The 16,434-nt window shown below is 44.5% G+C and overlaps 1 protein-coding gene across 4 annotated transcripts in view; it reads right to left on the bottom strand.

Annotated features, from left to right (window-relative positions):
- Positions 1–16,434, bottom strand: part of LOC115203335 (protein unc-13 homolog C) — a 201,369-nt gene that overhangs the window by 69,052 nt on the left and 115,883 nt on the right. For 3 of the 4 annotated variants that reach the window (XM_029767944.1, XM_029767945.1, XM_029767948.1), the window contains 6 exons: positions 5,303–5,429; positions 3,215–3,311; positions 2,694–2,837; positions 2,396–2,473; positions 2,162–2,239; positions 866–892 (listed from right to left, as the gene is read on the bottom strand). In XM_029767944.1, coding sequence (XP_029623804.1) covers positions 866–892; positions 2,162–2,239; positions 2,396–2,473; positions 2,694–2,837; positions 3,215–3,311; positions 5,303–5,429 — 551 coding nt within the window. The remainder of the gene's footprint in view (positions 1–865; positions 893–2,161; positions 2,240–2,395; positions 2,474–2,693; positions 2,838–3,214; positions 3,312–5,302; positions 5,430–16,434) is intronic. The other variant, XM_029767947.1, reaches the window with a different exon arrangement.

Below are 16,434 nucleotides of genomic sequence, written 5' to 3'. Positions count from 1 at the left end.
TTTAGTAAAGGGGGGTTAGGATGGTAGGAGTCCTATGTTTAGTAAAGGGGGTTAGGATGGTAGGAGTCCTATGTTTAGTAAAGGGGGGTTAGGATGGTAGGTGGTAGGAGTCCTATGTTTAGTAAAGGGGGGTTAGGATGGTAGGAGTCCTATGTTTAGTAAAGGGGGGTTAGGATGGTAGGTGGTAAGAGTCCTATGTTTAGTAAAGGGGGTTAGGTGGTAGGTGGTAGGAATCCTATGTTTAGTAAAGGGGGGTTAGGATGGTAGGAATCCTATGTTTAGTAAAGGGGGGTTAGGATGGTAGGTGGTAGGAGTCCTATGTTTAGTAAAGGGGGGTTAGGATGGTAGGAGTCCTATGTTTAGTAAAGGGGGTTAGGATGGTAGGTGGTAGGAATCCTATGTTTAGTAAAGGGGGTTAGGATGGTAGGTGGTAGGAGTCCTATGTTTAGTAAAGAGGGGTTAAGATGGTAGGAGTCCTATGTTTAGTAAAGGGGGGTTAGGATGGTAGGAGTCCTATGTTTAGTAAAGGGGGGGTTAGGATGGTAGGTGGTAGGAGTCCTATGTTTAGTAAAGGGGGGTTAGGAAGGTAGGAGGTAGGAGTCCTATGTTTAGTAAAGGGGGGTTAGGATGGTAGGTGGTAGGAATCATATGTTTAGTAAAGGGGGGTTAGGATGGTAGGAATCCTATGTTTAGTAAAGGGGGGTTAGGATGGTAGGAGGTAGGAATCCTATGTTTAGTAAAGAGGGGTTAGGATGGTAGGAGTCCTATGTTTAGTAAAGGGGGGTTAGGATGGTAGGAGGTAGGAGTCCTATGTTTAGTGAAGGGGGGTTAGGATGGTAGGAGGTAGGAGTCCTATACTACACACCTTGCAAAAGGACACAGTCCCCTCCTCCTTGAAAGATAGCAGGGTAGAATGGGGAAACACAAGACCACAGAAGACAAAACTCAAGGTATTTAAAATGTTAGAAACAGGAGAGAGACAGCATGCACATAACAGAAAACTGTTGCTATATTCTCAGGATTAGACAGACACAGACACAGGCAGAGAGAGAGACACAGAGACAGTCAGAGAGACAGACAGAGAGAGAGAGAGAGAGAGAGACAGACAGAGAGACAGACAGAGAGAGAGAGAGAGAGAGAGACAGACAGACCAGGCAGAGAGACAGGCAGAGAGACATGCAGATATACTTCGAGGGAGAGGCAGACAGACAGTTAGACTTAGAGGGAGAGACAGAGAGTCAGACAGACAGACAGACAGACAGACAGACAGACAGACAGACAGACAGACAGACAGACAAATTTAGAGGGAGAGGCAGAGAGACAGACAGACAGACAGATAGACTTAGAGGGAGACAGACAGATAGATTTACAGTCAGAGGAAAAGAGACAGACTTAGCGGGAGGGGCAGACAGACAGACAGACTTAGAGGGACAGACAGATTGATAGACTTACAGGGAGAGGCTGAGAGACAGACACACAGATTGACTTAGAGGGAGAGGCAGACAGACTTCGAGAGATGTAGAAAGAGGGGGACAAACAGACAGACTTAGGGGGGGGACGGAAAGACAGGCTTAGAGGGGGACAGACATACAGACTTAGAGGGAGAAACAGACAGAGACAGGCAGAGAGACAGACAGAGAGACAGACAGACTTAGAGGGGGACAGACATACAGACTTAGAGGGAGAAACAGACAGAGACAGACAGAGAGACAGACAGAGAGACAGACAGACTTAGAGGGAGAAACAGACAGAGACAGGCAGAGAGACAGACAGAGAGACAGACAGAGGGAGAGAGGCTAGAATATCTGAAACCCAAGACATAGACTAAGGGCTTTCCCCCATACATTTATCAAACATTTATAAAACAACATTTATAAAAGAAACAAACGAGAACGTACAAGACCAGACAGGATGGAGGGAGAAGAGTTAGAAGAGTGGAGAAATAGAACAGGGTGGGGTCTTCAGAGGGATAGTGACAGATCTAGGGGAAGGTGAGGATTGTCTGATGGGGTAGGACTAGGATTAGGGCCATGGAGGGTATGGGAACATGGGGATATGAGGGGGGAAGAAGAGATCCAGACCTGCTTGCCTCCCATGGTCTTGGGGTTGGGGTAAAGGGTAAGGGGTATGTATAAAGGTAAGGGGTTGCTACAGTACAGACCTGTTTGCCTCCCATGGACTCAAACATCTTCTCCAGCTGAACTCTGAGCTGCTGGATGTTGTTGATGAGGATGCAGGGCTGTCACAGAGACACAGTCATATTATTATACATATAGAATGTAATAGTACTATTCAGAACCAGACTGGCCATAGGGAAGTTTAGGCAAATGCTAGATGGGCTGGTCCATCTTTTTGTGTGCAGAATGATCATTATGTGAATCCAGAGAACACTTACCACTTTCTCCTGGTTCAGATACAAGCCAAAATCCTTGGTTATGATTGCAGCATATTGCAACAGAACTTTGTTGATGGTCTAGAAAAAATACAAGAAAAGGAATGAACAATATTGAGTTGTTACAATATCAAATAGAAATAGTATTGGACACACACACGGTCAAACAGACACACACACACACACACACACACACACACACACACACACACACACACACACACACACACACACACACACACACACACACACACACACACACACACAGCTAGGGACATTAGGTTGGGGGTTAGTGCCTGACCTTAGCAAAGCGGCACATGAAGTGAGCCAGGGCCTGTGGGTTGGGGCACTCCAGCTTCTTAATGATCTCAAAACTCTGGTTGAGCTGAGTGAACACATCCACCACCGAACAGGAGAACAGGACATGTTCTGACGTTGGCTGGAACTACAGAAAGAGAAAGAGAAAGAGATCGAGACAGAGAGAGACAGAGAAAGAGACAGAAGGAGGGAGAGCGAGAAAGAGAAGTAGGAGAAAGAGAGGAGAGAAATAGATTGGCCAAGAGAGACAAAGATGAGAGAGAGAGGGAAAGGGAGGGAGAGAGAGAGGGAGAGAGAGAGAGAGAGAGAGAGAGAGAGAGAGAGAAAGTGAGAAAAGAGAGAGAGCTTTAGTACTTCAGAATGGTGCAGTATTTCATTGGGGTGAGCAGAGCAGCAGAGTGCTGTATGTCAACGCTGCTGTTATTCATTCATCCCTCACTGAGAAGAGACAGAGGACTACCAGACAGTGAACGAGTGAGAAAAGAGTAGTGTGTGAGTACTCACGCCAAGCTTCTTGTCGCTCCCCAGAGCTCCGTGTAGGAAGTCCATGGCAACATCCTCATTCTCAGACAGCCACTGAATGACAAACGGCTCGAACCACCTGGAGGACACATTCACACACACACACACGCACGCACGCACGCACACACACACACACACACACACACACACACACACACACACACACACACACACACACACACACACACACACACACACACACACACACACACACAGTGAGTATACTGTACATAGTATTCAAAGTGTGTGTGTGTGTCAAAAGTGTATTCCCTGCTGTGCTCCTTGATTAAGGGCATCTGCCACAAGAGAAAGGGATCATAAATAAGGTGGGCGGTGTGTGTGTGTGTGTCCTTAACTCCTGAAGGTGCTTTGTGTTTAAATGACAGCAGCAGGTGGGTGGGACTGTGAGCTGTCATTCACAACTCACTCTGTAATGGATTGGATGCTGTTTGACCAGCAGTGACAGGGAGGTGTTTCTCTGTGAGGGCACTAGCAAGGTTGTCTGAGAGAGCAGTATTCCATATCTTTAAGGATTTAATACAATCACCTGTCTTTTACCTGACCTTCATGACATTCTCTCCTTAAATGTTTTCAATCTAGTTTTAAATGCTGATTTGTAAAGCACTTTGAGTTTTAACATGAATGGCAGGGTTGGGCTACATTCTATTTCAATTCAGGAAGTAAACTGATCTTGGTGTGTGTTTTTTTGTGTGGGTATATTACAGTACTTCCAGAGAATACTCAGTTGTACATGTATGGTGTGTTTGTCTGGGTATATTACAGTACTTCCAGAGAATACTCAGTTGTACATGTATGGTGTGTTTGTCTGGGTATATTACAGTACTTCCAGAGAATACTCAGTTGTACATGTATGGTGTGTTTGTCTGGGTATATTACAGTACTTCCAGAGAATACTCAGTTGTACATGTATGGTGTGTTTGTCTGGGTATATTACAGTACTTCCAGAGAATACTCAGTTGTACATGTATGGTGTGTTTGTCTGGGTATATTACAGTACTTCCAGAGAATACTCAGTTGTACATGTATAGTGTGTTTGTGTAGGTTGATTGATTGACTGTATTTATCTGCTGATTAAAATAATATGTCTGCTCCTGTTGGAGACAACATGACATCATCAAGGATAGAACACTGTGCTGTAGTATTTACAGAGAACACTCAGCTGGTGTAATGTGGGTGTATTTATTTGGAAAGTGAAGCTAAAACATTTTATTTGGCTTTAAACTCCAGCATTTTGGATTTGAGATCAAATCTTTATTATGAGGCAACAGTTCAGAATGTCACCTTTTATTTGAGGGTATTTTCATACACATCTGTTTTACTGTTTAGAAATGAAAGCACTTTATGTATCTAGTCCCCCCATGTCATAAGTAGTTGACAATTTCACTTATAGTGTATTAGATTTAGTCAAAAGTGTAGTATTTGGTCCCATATTCCTGGCACGTGACTCTACAAACTTGTAGGATGCATTTGCAGTTTGTTTCAGTTGTGTTTCGGATTAATGTTTTGCCGAATACAAATGGAAAATAATGTATTGTATCATTTTGGAGTCACTTTTATTGTAAATTGTTTGGTTTTATTGTTATATTTCATTGTAATTTTGAAATATAACAAGACTAGCTGTCGCCATTGGCATCGGCTAATGGGGATCCTAATAAAATACATTTGGTTCCAGGTAGAACCCTTTTGGGTTCCATGTAGAAAAGGGTTCTACCTGGAGACAAAAAGGGTTCTCCTATGGAGATAGCCTAAGAACCCTTTTAAAAACTTTTTTTTATAGAATGTACCATGATTACGGATAATTATGAAGGAATTGTGATTCATGATGAGTGAAAAAGTTAGAGGCATAAATATCATACCTCCTGAAAAATGCTTACCTCCCCTGTTGGTAATGGTGAGAGGTAGCATGTTTTGGGGGCATAATCTTTGTGCATCTGTGTGTGTGTGTGTGTGTGTGTGTGTGTGTGTGTGTGTGTGTGTGTGTGTGTGTGTGTGTGTGTGTGTGTGTGTGTGTGTGTGTGTGTGTGTGTGTGTGTGCAGTACACTACTTACAGAGAATACTCAGGGGGGGTGTCCTTGAAGGCAGCAAGTTCACGGACATACTCGTTGTGGAACCACTTGACTTTAAAGTGAAGGTTCATGTACTCTGTGCTCTTGCATAGACGGTGCTTATCGTGCTCTGTCAGGGGAAATGAAAAGGCAGAATATTAACATGCATGTCTGGACTGAGATATGATGTGGTGAACTTGCCACAGGAGTAAAAGCCTCAATGCTGAATCAATCAATCAAGCTAATAGGGGAGATCTGAAATCCAGACCCACGGAAGTGGACAGCGATGGAATCAGAATTCTGATGTTCAGCACCACAGGAGAATGGACAGCGACTGTTGGGTGCAGGCAGTCACTCTACTCTAGTGCTACATCCTGATTCTCCACCCTTTTCTCAAAGTGTACACTTCTACACTCCCTGCCATGGATGGTGGAGACTCCCTCCAGCCAATGTTTACAGCAATCCTTTGAAATCCATGACAGGGAGTGTGCAAGTGCACATTTTCGTAGAAGAGAGGAGAATCAGAACAAGGACTAGGTGAATCCTGAAATATATCCAGGTAGCCAGGAAGTGAGAAGCCTGGAAGGGTTTACATTCTCTGATTTACATTCTGCAACAAGTCCTGCTAGACCTATAACATGGCTGATATTGACAGAGACAGGTAATCTAAGACTAGACCAGGAATCCTGTAAACACAGACACTGGTAGTGACATGACCTTGGTGGACACACACACAGGGTCTAATGAGAGCTGACTTGGTACATAATGAAAGTTCAGTCTGATGACATGGTAGGCTCTATCACAGTAGAGTAGGACATATTAACTATCACAGAACTTGGGGGTAGAGAGGAGAGAGAAGGGAGGTAAGGGAGAGAGGGGAGGGCGTAATGAGAGATCCACAGATGATTTAATCACCATCACACTGCACACTGCCCTATCCCATCTGGACAAGAGGAATACCTATATAAGAATGTTGTTCATTGACTACAGCTCAGCCTTCAACACCATAGTACCCTCCAAGCTCATCATTACGCTAGGGGCCCTGGGTCTGAACCCTGGGCCCTGGGTCTTCAGAGGGTGGTACAGTCTGCCCACAGCATCACCGGGGGCACACTGCCTGCCCTCCAGTACACCTACACCACCCGATGTCACAGGAAGGCCAGAAATATCATCAAGAACATCAACCACCCGAGCCACGGCCTGTTCACCCCGCTAACATCCAGAAGGTGAGGTCAGTACAGGTGCATCAAAGCTGGAACTGAGAGACTGAAAGACAGCTTCTATCTCAAGGCCTCAGACTGTTAAATAGCCATCACTAGCCGGCCACCACCCGGTTACGCAACCCTGCACCTTATAGGCTGCTGCCCTATTTACATAGACATGGAATCACTGGTCACTTTAATAATGGAACGAAAGCCACTTTAATAATGTTTACATACTGCTTAACTGATATATGTAATTACTGTATTCTATTCTACTGTATTTTAGTCAATGCCACTCCGACATTGTTCGTCTTAATATTTATGTATGTCTTAATTCAATTTTTTTACTTTTAGATTTGTGTGTATTGTTGTGAATTGTTAGATACTACTGCACTGCTGGGAACACAAACATTTAACTACACCCACAATAACATCTGCTAAATATGTGTATGTGACCAATACAATTTGATTTGATTTGAGTAGGGAAGGAGGCAGGGGATAGGAGAGACAGAGAGAGAGGAAGGACAGCGAGGTGGGGGGTGCAGGGGATAGAGAGAGAGAGAGAGAGAGAGAGAGAGAGAGAGAGAGAGAGAGAAAGGACAGAGAGGTGGGGGTGCAGGGAATGGGAGAGACAGAGAGAGAGAGGAAGGACAGAGAGGTGGGGGGGAGGTGAGGGATAGGAGAGACAGAGAGAGAGAGAAAGGACAGAGAAGTGGAGGGGAGGTAGGGGATAGGAGAGACAGAGAGAGAGAGGAAGGACAGAAAGGTGGGGGGAGGTGAGGGATAGAAGAGACAGAGAGAGCGAGAAAGGACAGAGAAGTGGAGGGGAGGTAGGGGATAGGAGAGACAGAGAGAGAGAGGAAGGACAGAAAGGTGGGGGGAGGTGAGGGATAGAAGAGACAGAGAGAGCGAGAAAGGACAGAGAAGTGGAGGGGAGGTAGGGGATAGGAGAGACAGAGAGGGAGAGGAAGGACAGAGAGGTGGGGGATGCAGGGGATAGGAGAGAAGGTTAGGAGAGACAGAGAGAGAGAGTAGAAAGCGGGGTAGAGGGGGAGGAAGGGGACAGAAAGAAGAGAGAGAGAAAGAGGGGAAGGAGGGGTGAAAAAGACAGAGAGAAGGTTAAGAGAGTGAAAAAGAGAGGTAGAGGGGTATGAACAGATAGATTCGCCAGACAGAATAACAGCAAAAGTGAGAAATATAATTCCAGTGAAGATACAGAGTGTCTCTACTAAACACAAAGCCTCTTCACAACACTCACACACACTTCAAAGGCACCTTTAAAAGTGTGTGTGTGCGTGTGTGTGTGTGTGTGTGTGTGTGTGTGTGTGTGTGTGTGTGTGTGTGTGTGTGTGTGTGTGTGTGAGAGAGAGATAGTGTGTGTGTGTGTGTGTGTGTGTGTGTGTGTGTGGTGTGTGTGTGTGTGTGTGTGTGTGTGTGTGTGTGTGTGAGAGAGAGAGAGAGAGAGATAGTGGGTGTGTGTGCACGTGTGTTTTAAAGCCATACATTGAGCAACATTCCTGCTGCAACACATTAAAACACCTCAGATAAGCACCTGTGTGCCTCCATAAGAAATAACAAAATGTCTTGAAAAAGGTATTAAACAAATCAAAAGGTATTATTTCAATACCAAATGGTATTTTCTAGTTGTCTCACAGCAAAGTCCTTGTCATTATATTTGCATATTTATGATAGATTCCCATAAGCAATATTATTGTAGGAGATTTGTTTTAACAAGGCAAAGCAAGCAATCAAAGAAAAGTGCTTCCTGAATGTTTGGGTAGCTGAAATGTTTTATCACAATACTAAATGCTGTGTGTGTCTGAGTGAGTGAGTGAGTGAGTGAGTATGAGAGTGAGAGAGTGAGAGAGAGTTGTAGCTCTCAAAGTGTGAAGGCAGAATAGCTCCAGTCACAGAGGTTTATCTGCTGTGACGCTGCCACTTCAATAACTCAACACATTTCTCCAACACTTCCTTTGAACTAACTACAGTACATACACTGAGTGTACAAAGCATTAGGAACACCTTCCTAATATTGAGTTGCACCCGATTTTGCCCTCAGAACAGCCTCAATTCGTTGGGGTATGGACTCTACAAGGTGTCAAAAGCATTCCACAGTGGTGCTGGCCCATGTTGACTACAATGGTTCCCATAGTTGTGTCAAGTTGGCTGGATGTCCTTTGGGTGGTGGACCATTCTTTATACATACGGGAAACTGTTGAACGTGAAAAACCCAGCAGCATTGCAGTTCTTGACACACTCAAACCTGTGCGCCGGGCACCTACTACCGTACCCAGTTCAAAGGCACTTAAATCTTTTGTCTTGCCCATTCACCCTCTGAATGGCATACATACACAATCCATGTCTCGATTGTCCCTCTTTAACCTCTTCTCCTCTACATCTATACTGATTGAAGTGGATTTAAGGGATTGAAGTGACATCAATAAGGGATCATAGCTTTCACCTGGATTCACCTGGTCAGTTTATGTCATGGAAAGAGCAGGTGTCCATAATGTTGTGTACACTCCGTGTATACTTTGTGTGTGCCTGTGTGTGTGTATGTATGTGACTGAATGTGTGCCTGTGTGTATGTATGTGTCTATGTGTGTGGGTGCGTAATGTGTATGCGTACGTGTGTGTGTGTGTATGTGTGTGTTCATGTGTGTGTGTGTGTGTGTGTGTTCCCTGCAGATGGTAGAACGTGTAAGCTGGGGTCCAGAGGGAAAACAGACTGAGTCCCTGATTCCCTAATGAGGATGTCTTCATGTTAGACCATCAGCCTACTGGGACAGACAGGCTCATCCCTCCCTCCCTCCCTCCCTCTCAACCTCCCTCCCTCCCTCCCTCCCTCCCTCCCTCGTGATGTCCTTGCTGTCAGAATTTGTTTTGTGGTGGGAACGTTCCCACCCACACACTACTGACATCTTCAGCAGGCAGGCAGGGACATTTTAAGCTAGCTGTACTGAAGGCTTCACCCTTAAAGTAAAGTTCACATTAATAATGAATAATATATCACTGACCGTTAAACACTGACCCTAGAGCTCTAACCCCTGACCTCTCACCCTCCCTGATTAGATTTCCAGGGAAGACAAGTGTCACTTTGTATCTTCTCCCTAGAAAACCACAACATCAGACCTACTAGAGAGAGACAGAGAGAGAGAGAGGTAGAGAGGGAGAGGGAGAGAGAGAGGGAAAGAGAGGGAGAGAATGGGAGAGGAGAAGAGGGAATGTGCTATGGGTGCACTCAGTGACCTGCCCTCTGGAGAGTGTAACCAGAGTGAGTATCAAATCAAATCAAATTTTATTGGTCACATACACGTGGTTAGCAGATGTTAATGTGAGTGTAGCGAAATGCTTGTGCTTCTAGTTCCGACCATGCAGTAATATCTGACAAGGAGTCTAACAATTTCACAACAACTACCTTATACACACAAGAGTAAAGAGATTAATAACAATAATATATATGGATGAGCGATGGCTGTGCGGCATAGGCAAGATGCAGTAGATGGTATAGAGTACAGTATATACATATGAGATGAGTAATGTAGGGTGTGTAGGCATTATATAAAGTGGCATTGTTTAAAGTGACTAGTGATACATTTATTACACCCAATTATTAATTATTAAAGTGGCTAGAGATTTGAGTCAGTATGTTGGCAGCACCCACTCAATGTTAGTGATGGCTGTTAAACAGTCTGATGGCCTTGAGATAGAAGCTGTTTTTCAGTCTCTCGGTCCCAGCTTTGATGCACCTGTACTGACCTCGCCTTCTGGATGATAGCAATCATCCCTATGTGTGTGTGTGTGTGTGTGTGTGTGTGTGTGTGTGTGTGTGTGTGTGTGTGTGTGTGTGTGTGTGTGTGTGTGTGTGTGTTTATGTTTTTGTTTCTATGTGTGTGTGTGTGTGTCTGCCTGCACTACCCTGCCTTTCCCCCCAGACTTTCATCCCTAGTTTCCCTACAACCCGTACAGCCCTGTCCCTAATCCTTCCCCCTCCCTCCTTCCTCCCCCTTGCAGTGTGTTGGTAGGCCCAGGGAGAACCCATCAACCCTGCTGGCACAGAGGAGGAAACATGTATTTTTCCTGACCTGTTTGGTTAAATGAACCAAACAGGTCAGGATAAATACACCAGTCTCCTCTTCTGTGCCAGCAGGGTTGATGGGTTCTCCCTGGGCCTACCAACACACTGCAAGGGGGAGGAAGGAGGGGGGGGGAAGGATTAGGGAGAGGGCTGTAGGGTGGACCTGTGTCGACTTCCCGGGGCCTACCAGCACACTGCAAGGGGGAGGGGGGATGGGGGAAGGATGGGGGAGAGGGCTGTAGGGGTGGACCTGTGTCGACTTCCCTGGGCCCACCAACACACTGCAAGGGGGAGGGGGGATGGGGGAGAGGGCTGTAGAGTGGACCTGTGTCGACTTCCCGGGGCCTACCAACACACTGCAAGGGGGATGGGGGATGGGGGAGAGGGCTGTAGGGTGGACCTGTGTCGACTTCCCGGGGCAACCACAAATGAATGTATAATACTCTTCTAATCAGCCAGGTCACTCCAGATCCAAAGCGATATTCAACGTTCGTCCAGGTTCCCAGGACGTCAGGGGATGCATTCAAAACCGGCCACTAGGGGCAACGGGTAGCACTATTCCCATCAAGTAGAATTGCGGCATTGTGGATGAGGATGGAGGATGGGTGTCATGACGTTGGCCTGTGGGTAAGGTTTATGACCCCCCCCCATAAATACCTTTCTCCCTTCCCCTCTCTGACCCTACTGAAGGACTTGAATAGCCTGTGTTAAATATAGAGAGTCTGGGAACATCAAACAAATGGGGAAAGGAACCATATTTTAGTCATAAAACCAGTTGGAAATATGCTTTGGAACGTAATGAGTATGGATGTCAGTTCGTTGTTATCTGAGACATTATGATTGATGACAGGACGACATAAACTGTACCTGAGAAAGTATACACCCTCTAGTTATCAGAGTAACATGGAATTGTTATGCAATTGAAATGTTTGATATTGAAATTGTTTGTTAGGAGATGAAATGTAATTTTAGCTTCCAAATGAGAGATTTGGGTTTTCATAAGGAAAGTGCCCTGCTTGATCAGTGGCCCACCCCTGTGAAGAGGAGGGGTTATAAACGATGAAACACATCCTCCCCCCCTCTCCACTATATAAGCCTTTGACGAAAAGATAACCACATTGTTCCAGTACGGGAGGTCTGCAGCCTCTACGTTAGAAGGACACACATGTCAAGGACAGAACTAAGCCAACCTCGGCGTGAGCTATGGTATGAACTGGTATGAACTTTGAGCTTATTCACTACAGAAGTGATACTTCCTAGCCGTTGAGTTAGCAGCGGCCGCTGTAGACGTGGGCTAGGAAAGGACAGACGACGGATCCAGTCTAACTGACGGACGAAGATACCACCACGTATCCAATTTACCACCAGAGACATTCTCAGTTTACAGGAAGATCTGTTGGCCAACCCGGCCAGCATCTACGACCAATATACCGAAGCGCAGCTCAGAGTAAATATTTATTGCATTTTCCTTTTCCAAATGGGCGGTAATTTAGAATGCATAAGATAATGTATTTACGATAGCATAGCTGCTGTTTGTTTGTTCCTAAGTCTTCCCGCTCTTTCATTCAAGCCCAACCCCCTTTCCTTTGTGTAACCAGCCGTCATATCTGTTCCGTCCACCGGGACGTTTCTGTATGACATCATTTGTATTCTGTGTATTTGTAATTCTGTGTGATTAGTTTAGGTATTTAGTAAATAAATAATTAAACCCAATTTTGTATTGCTGATTCAACTTGTTAGCCAGGGTTCGTGAAGATAGCCAAGAATTTACAACTTTCATTATGAGACTGAAAATAAGATAAGGGTTAATATTGACTGCTATCGATGTAAAATATTACTAAGTAATTTAAGAGTTTATTCGGAAGATAACGGCTCTATAAACGTTCTTCCGTGGTGCCCCGACTTTCTAGTTAATTACATTTACATGATTAGCTTAATCAGGTAATATTAATTAGAGAAAGAATTTTATAGGTTAGCATGTCATATCACTTAATCCGGCATAGCCAAAGACACGACATGGGCATAAGCCGCGAGACTCGGCTCCGAGGGTCGCGCATTCAATCTAGGGCTCGGTGGTATACCGTATTTTACTGTATACCGGTATAATGCACGGACCGGTTTGAGTTTTTACTTTACCTTCTATAACTGTATTGGAATGTTTGGTTTGTTAAATGTGATACGCCATGCGTAACATCCTTTTCTATAGTTTACTCTTCTACTTGAGTCATCTCTCTCCGCTCTCTCACTCCATTCTGTTTTCCACACAGATCTAGCCCCTCCCCCTGTCACTCAAGGAGCGCATTTGTTTTTGCTTGGCCACCAGACACTTGCAGTTAGTCTGCATGGTCAATGCAGCACCTGCAACAATGACTACGATGCTACTTCCACTCTGCTTGTTAATATAAATCTACAAGAGTTCTATAATTACACTATTAGTGTTTCTTACATCTGTAAACAGCTAGGTTTTCTTTTCTTAACAAGTTGTGGCTAAGTCTTGTTAGCCATTAAAGCTAATCACTAGTTAGCTGTCTAAAGTAGCAAGCTATACATCCTGATACCAGTGAAGTTTGTGCAACAGTATCTTTTAAATCAAAGAGGAGTAGGCTAAGCATGAATATGTTAGCTACATAAAGTAGCTAACAGAAAACATTTTATGTAGCCAAAGATTATAGAGTCCCTTAGGAAACACTGACCAACACTTTGGTTCCTACCCAATCACAATAACTTCTCCCTGGCATTTTCATTAGTTGCCATGTCAAACAAGACTGTATTCAAAGCACCCATTATTATCTTCTAACTATGGAATTAGAATAATCATTATTTCCCAGTTTTATGATCTAATCACAACATTTGGTTTAAAGGCCTTGTAACTTCGGTCAACTCTGAGTTCAACTCGGAATAACCTGTATCATGAAAGTGTCTCACCTCTTAGCCAGGTAGATTTATATGGCAACGAATCCTTCAGAACTAACCTGCACCCGTGCAGGCTAACTCAGGGCTAACTCCATTCATCTTGAATGAAGTGTCTGAGCCGCGGGTTGAGGACCAATGAAATCAGATGCCCTTCCTCTTGCAAATATTGCATCATCATCCCCTTCATTTGAGGAAGACCACTGATTCGATATTTTATTCAATTGAAATGTTTTTTATTGTGTGTTAAAAAATAGTGACGCCAGAATACCTGTCACATTACACATTTAGGCTAATGACAGAATGCATTTGAAACTTCACACACAGTAAAGCTTTTGCATGACTTAATAACATTATTTTAGTGGGAAAAAAGGTTCTCATGCATTGATAAGAACACCAAAGCACACCAAAGACTGCATTAACGATAACAAGTAATAAAATAAAGACGGCACTTCTAAAAGCCTATTTCACACCTTAGCCTGCTGAATTTGCAAGATAACTTTTCTTTCATTTTGATTTTGGCAAAAATGAAAATGTGGCACTGACTCTCCCATGGGTTGATGTTTCAGCATTGTCTCAATGAAGAGTTCTGACTCGCCCATGGGTTGATGTTTCAGCATTGTCTCAATGAAGAGTTCTGACTCTCCCATGGGTTGATGTTTCAGCATTGTCTCAATGAAGAGTTCTGACTCTCCCATGGGTTGATGTTTCAGCATTGTCTCAATGAAGAGTTCTGACTCTCCCATGGGTTGATGTTTCAGCATTGTCTCAATGAAGAGTTCTGACTCTCCCATGGGTTGATGTTTCAGCATTGTCTCAATGAAGAGTTCTGACTCTCCCATGGGTTGATGTTTCAGCATTGTCTCAATGAAGAGTTCTGACTCTCCCATGGGTTGATGTTTCAGCATTGTCTCAATGAAGAGTTCTGACTCTCCCATGGGTTGATGTTTCAGCATTGTCTCAATGAAGAGTTCTGACTCTCCCATGGGTTGATGTTTCAGCATTGTCTCAATGAAGAGTTCTGACTCGTCCATGGATTGATGTTTCAGCATTGTCTCAATGAAGAGTTCTGACTCTCCCATGGATTGATGTTTCAGCATTGTCTCAAGGAAGAGTTTGGCGCTCAACTAGCCATGTGCAACATGCACACGCAGTTACAAGCCTGCTAGAGTTAGCGTCAGGTGGACAAGCAATATCCACCATCGTAATACGGATGAAACCTGAGCTGGACTGGGAAGTTAACTGAAGCTAGAAAACCCTGAGTAGATATAGCTTGCATCGCAGTAAACCCCTCTGGACAATTGTTGAATGCTGAAGTCAAACCGTGTCAAACCGTCACGTCTTGTTGCAAACAGGTGCAAGCACACTCTCACAAACGCTTGTACGCACACAAGCAAACATACACAAATTCTCACACACTCACACACAGCTCTCTAAAATTAGCTGCATCCCTTTCTGCTTTTACCCGAGCACTGTAGGGCCCTGAGCGGGAAGCAGGGTATGCATCAAAGACTTCAGCAGAATGCTCTCAGTCTCTCTCTCTCTCTGTCTCTCTCTCTCTCTCTTTCAGTCTCTCAATGTCTCTCTCGCTGTCTCTCTCTCAGTCTCTCTCTCTCTCTGTCTCTCTCTCTCTGCCTCAGTCTCTCAATGTCTCAGTCTCTCTCTGTCTCTCTCTCTCTCTCTCTCTCTCCCTCTCTCTCTCTCTCTCTCTCTCTCTCAGTCTCTCAATGTCTCTCTCTGTCTCTCTCTGTCTCTCTCTGTCTCTCAGTCTCTCTCTCTCTCTGTCTGTCTCTCTCTGTCTCAGTCTCTCTCTCTCAGTCTCAGTCTCTCAATGTCTCTCTCTCTCTCTCTCTCAGTCTCTGTCTCTCTCTGTCTCTCTCTCTCTCAGTCTCAGTCTCTCAATGTCTCTCTCTGTCTCAGTCTCTCTCTCTCTGTCTCAGTCTCTCAATGTCTCTCAATGTCTCTCAATGTCTCAGTCTCTGTCTCTCTCTATGTCTCAGTCTTTCAATGTCTCTCTCTCTCTCAGCCTCTCAATGTATCTCTCTCAGTCTCTCTCTGTCTCTCTCTCTCTCTCAGTCTCAGTCTCTCAATGTCTCTCTCTCTCTTAGCCTCAGTCTCTCAATGTCTCTCTCTCTGTCTCTCTCTCTCAGTCTCTCAATGTCTCTCTCTGTCTCTCTCTCTTTCAGCCTCAGTCTCTCAATGTCTCTCTCTCAGTCTCTCTCTCTCAGTCTCAGTCTCTCAATGTCTCTCTCTGTCTCTCTCTCTCTGTCTCCGTCTTTCTCTCTCTCACTCTCGCTCTCATTCTCCAATCTCCTCTCTCTGTTTCTCTCTCTCTCAAATTCAAATGGCTAAAAGGCATGGAACGTATTACCACATACATTGCAAAAGCAAACATATAGACACAACACATCAATGATGCCCCACACTGTAGATGATAATAGTAAAAATAATAATATCATTGAGTAGTAACAATTAACATGACAAGAAGTAAGAAGTAAGAAATTAATGAGGACAATAAATGAATAGTGAGAAAGACACATGTAGCAAAGTTGTCTGTGGCTGTTCCTACACTTGTGGCGAGAAGCTACATACACTATATGGACACAACTTCAAATGAGTGGATTCGGCTATTTTAGCCACAACCGTTGCTGACAGGTGTATAAAATCGAGCACAGAGCCATGCAATCTCCATAGGGAATATTGGCAGTAGAATGGCCTTACTGAAAAGCTCAATGACTTTCAACGTGGCACTGTCATAGGATGTCACCTTTCCAAAAAGTCAGTTAGTCAAATTTCTGCCCTGCTAGAGCTTCCCCGGTCAAGCACACAGAACGGGACCGCCGAGTGCTGAAAATCGTCTGTCCTCGGTTGCAACATTCACTACCGAGTTCCAAATTGCAACGTCAGCACAAGAACTGTTCGTCAGAGCTTCATGAAATGGGTTT

This window comes from Salmo trutta, chromosome 12, assembly GCF_901001165.1.
Source record: "Salmo trutta chromosome 12, fSalTru1.1, whole genome shotgun sequence".
Lineage (NCBI taxonomy): Eukaryota > Metazoa > Chordata > Actinopteri > Salmoniformes > Salmonidae > Salmo > Salmo trutta.
The sequence above is the reverse complement of the archived record's forward strand: the minus strand, read 5'-3'. Positions and strand labels throughout refer to the sequence as shown.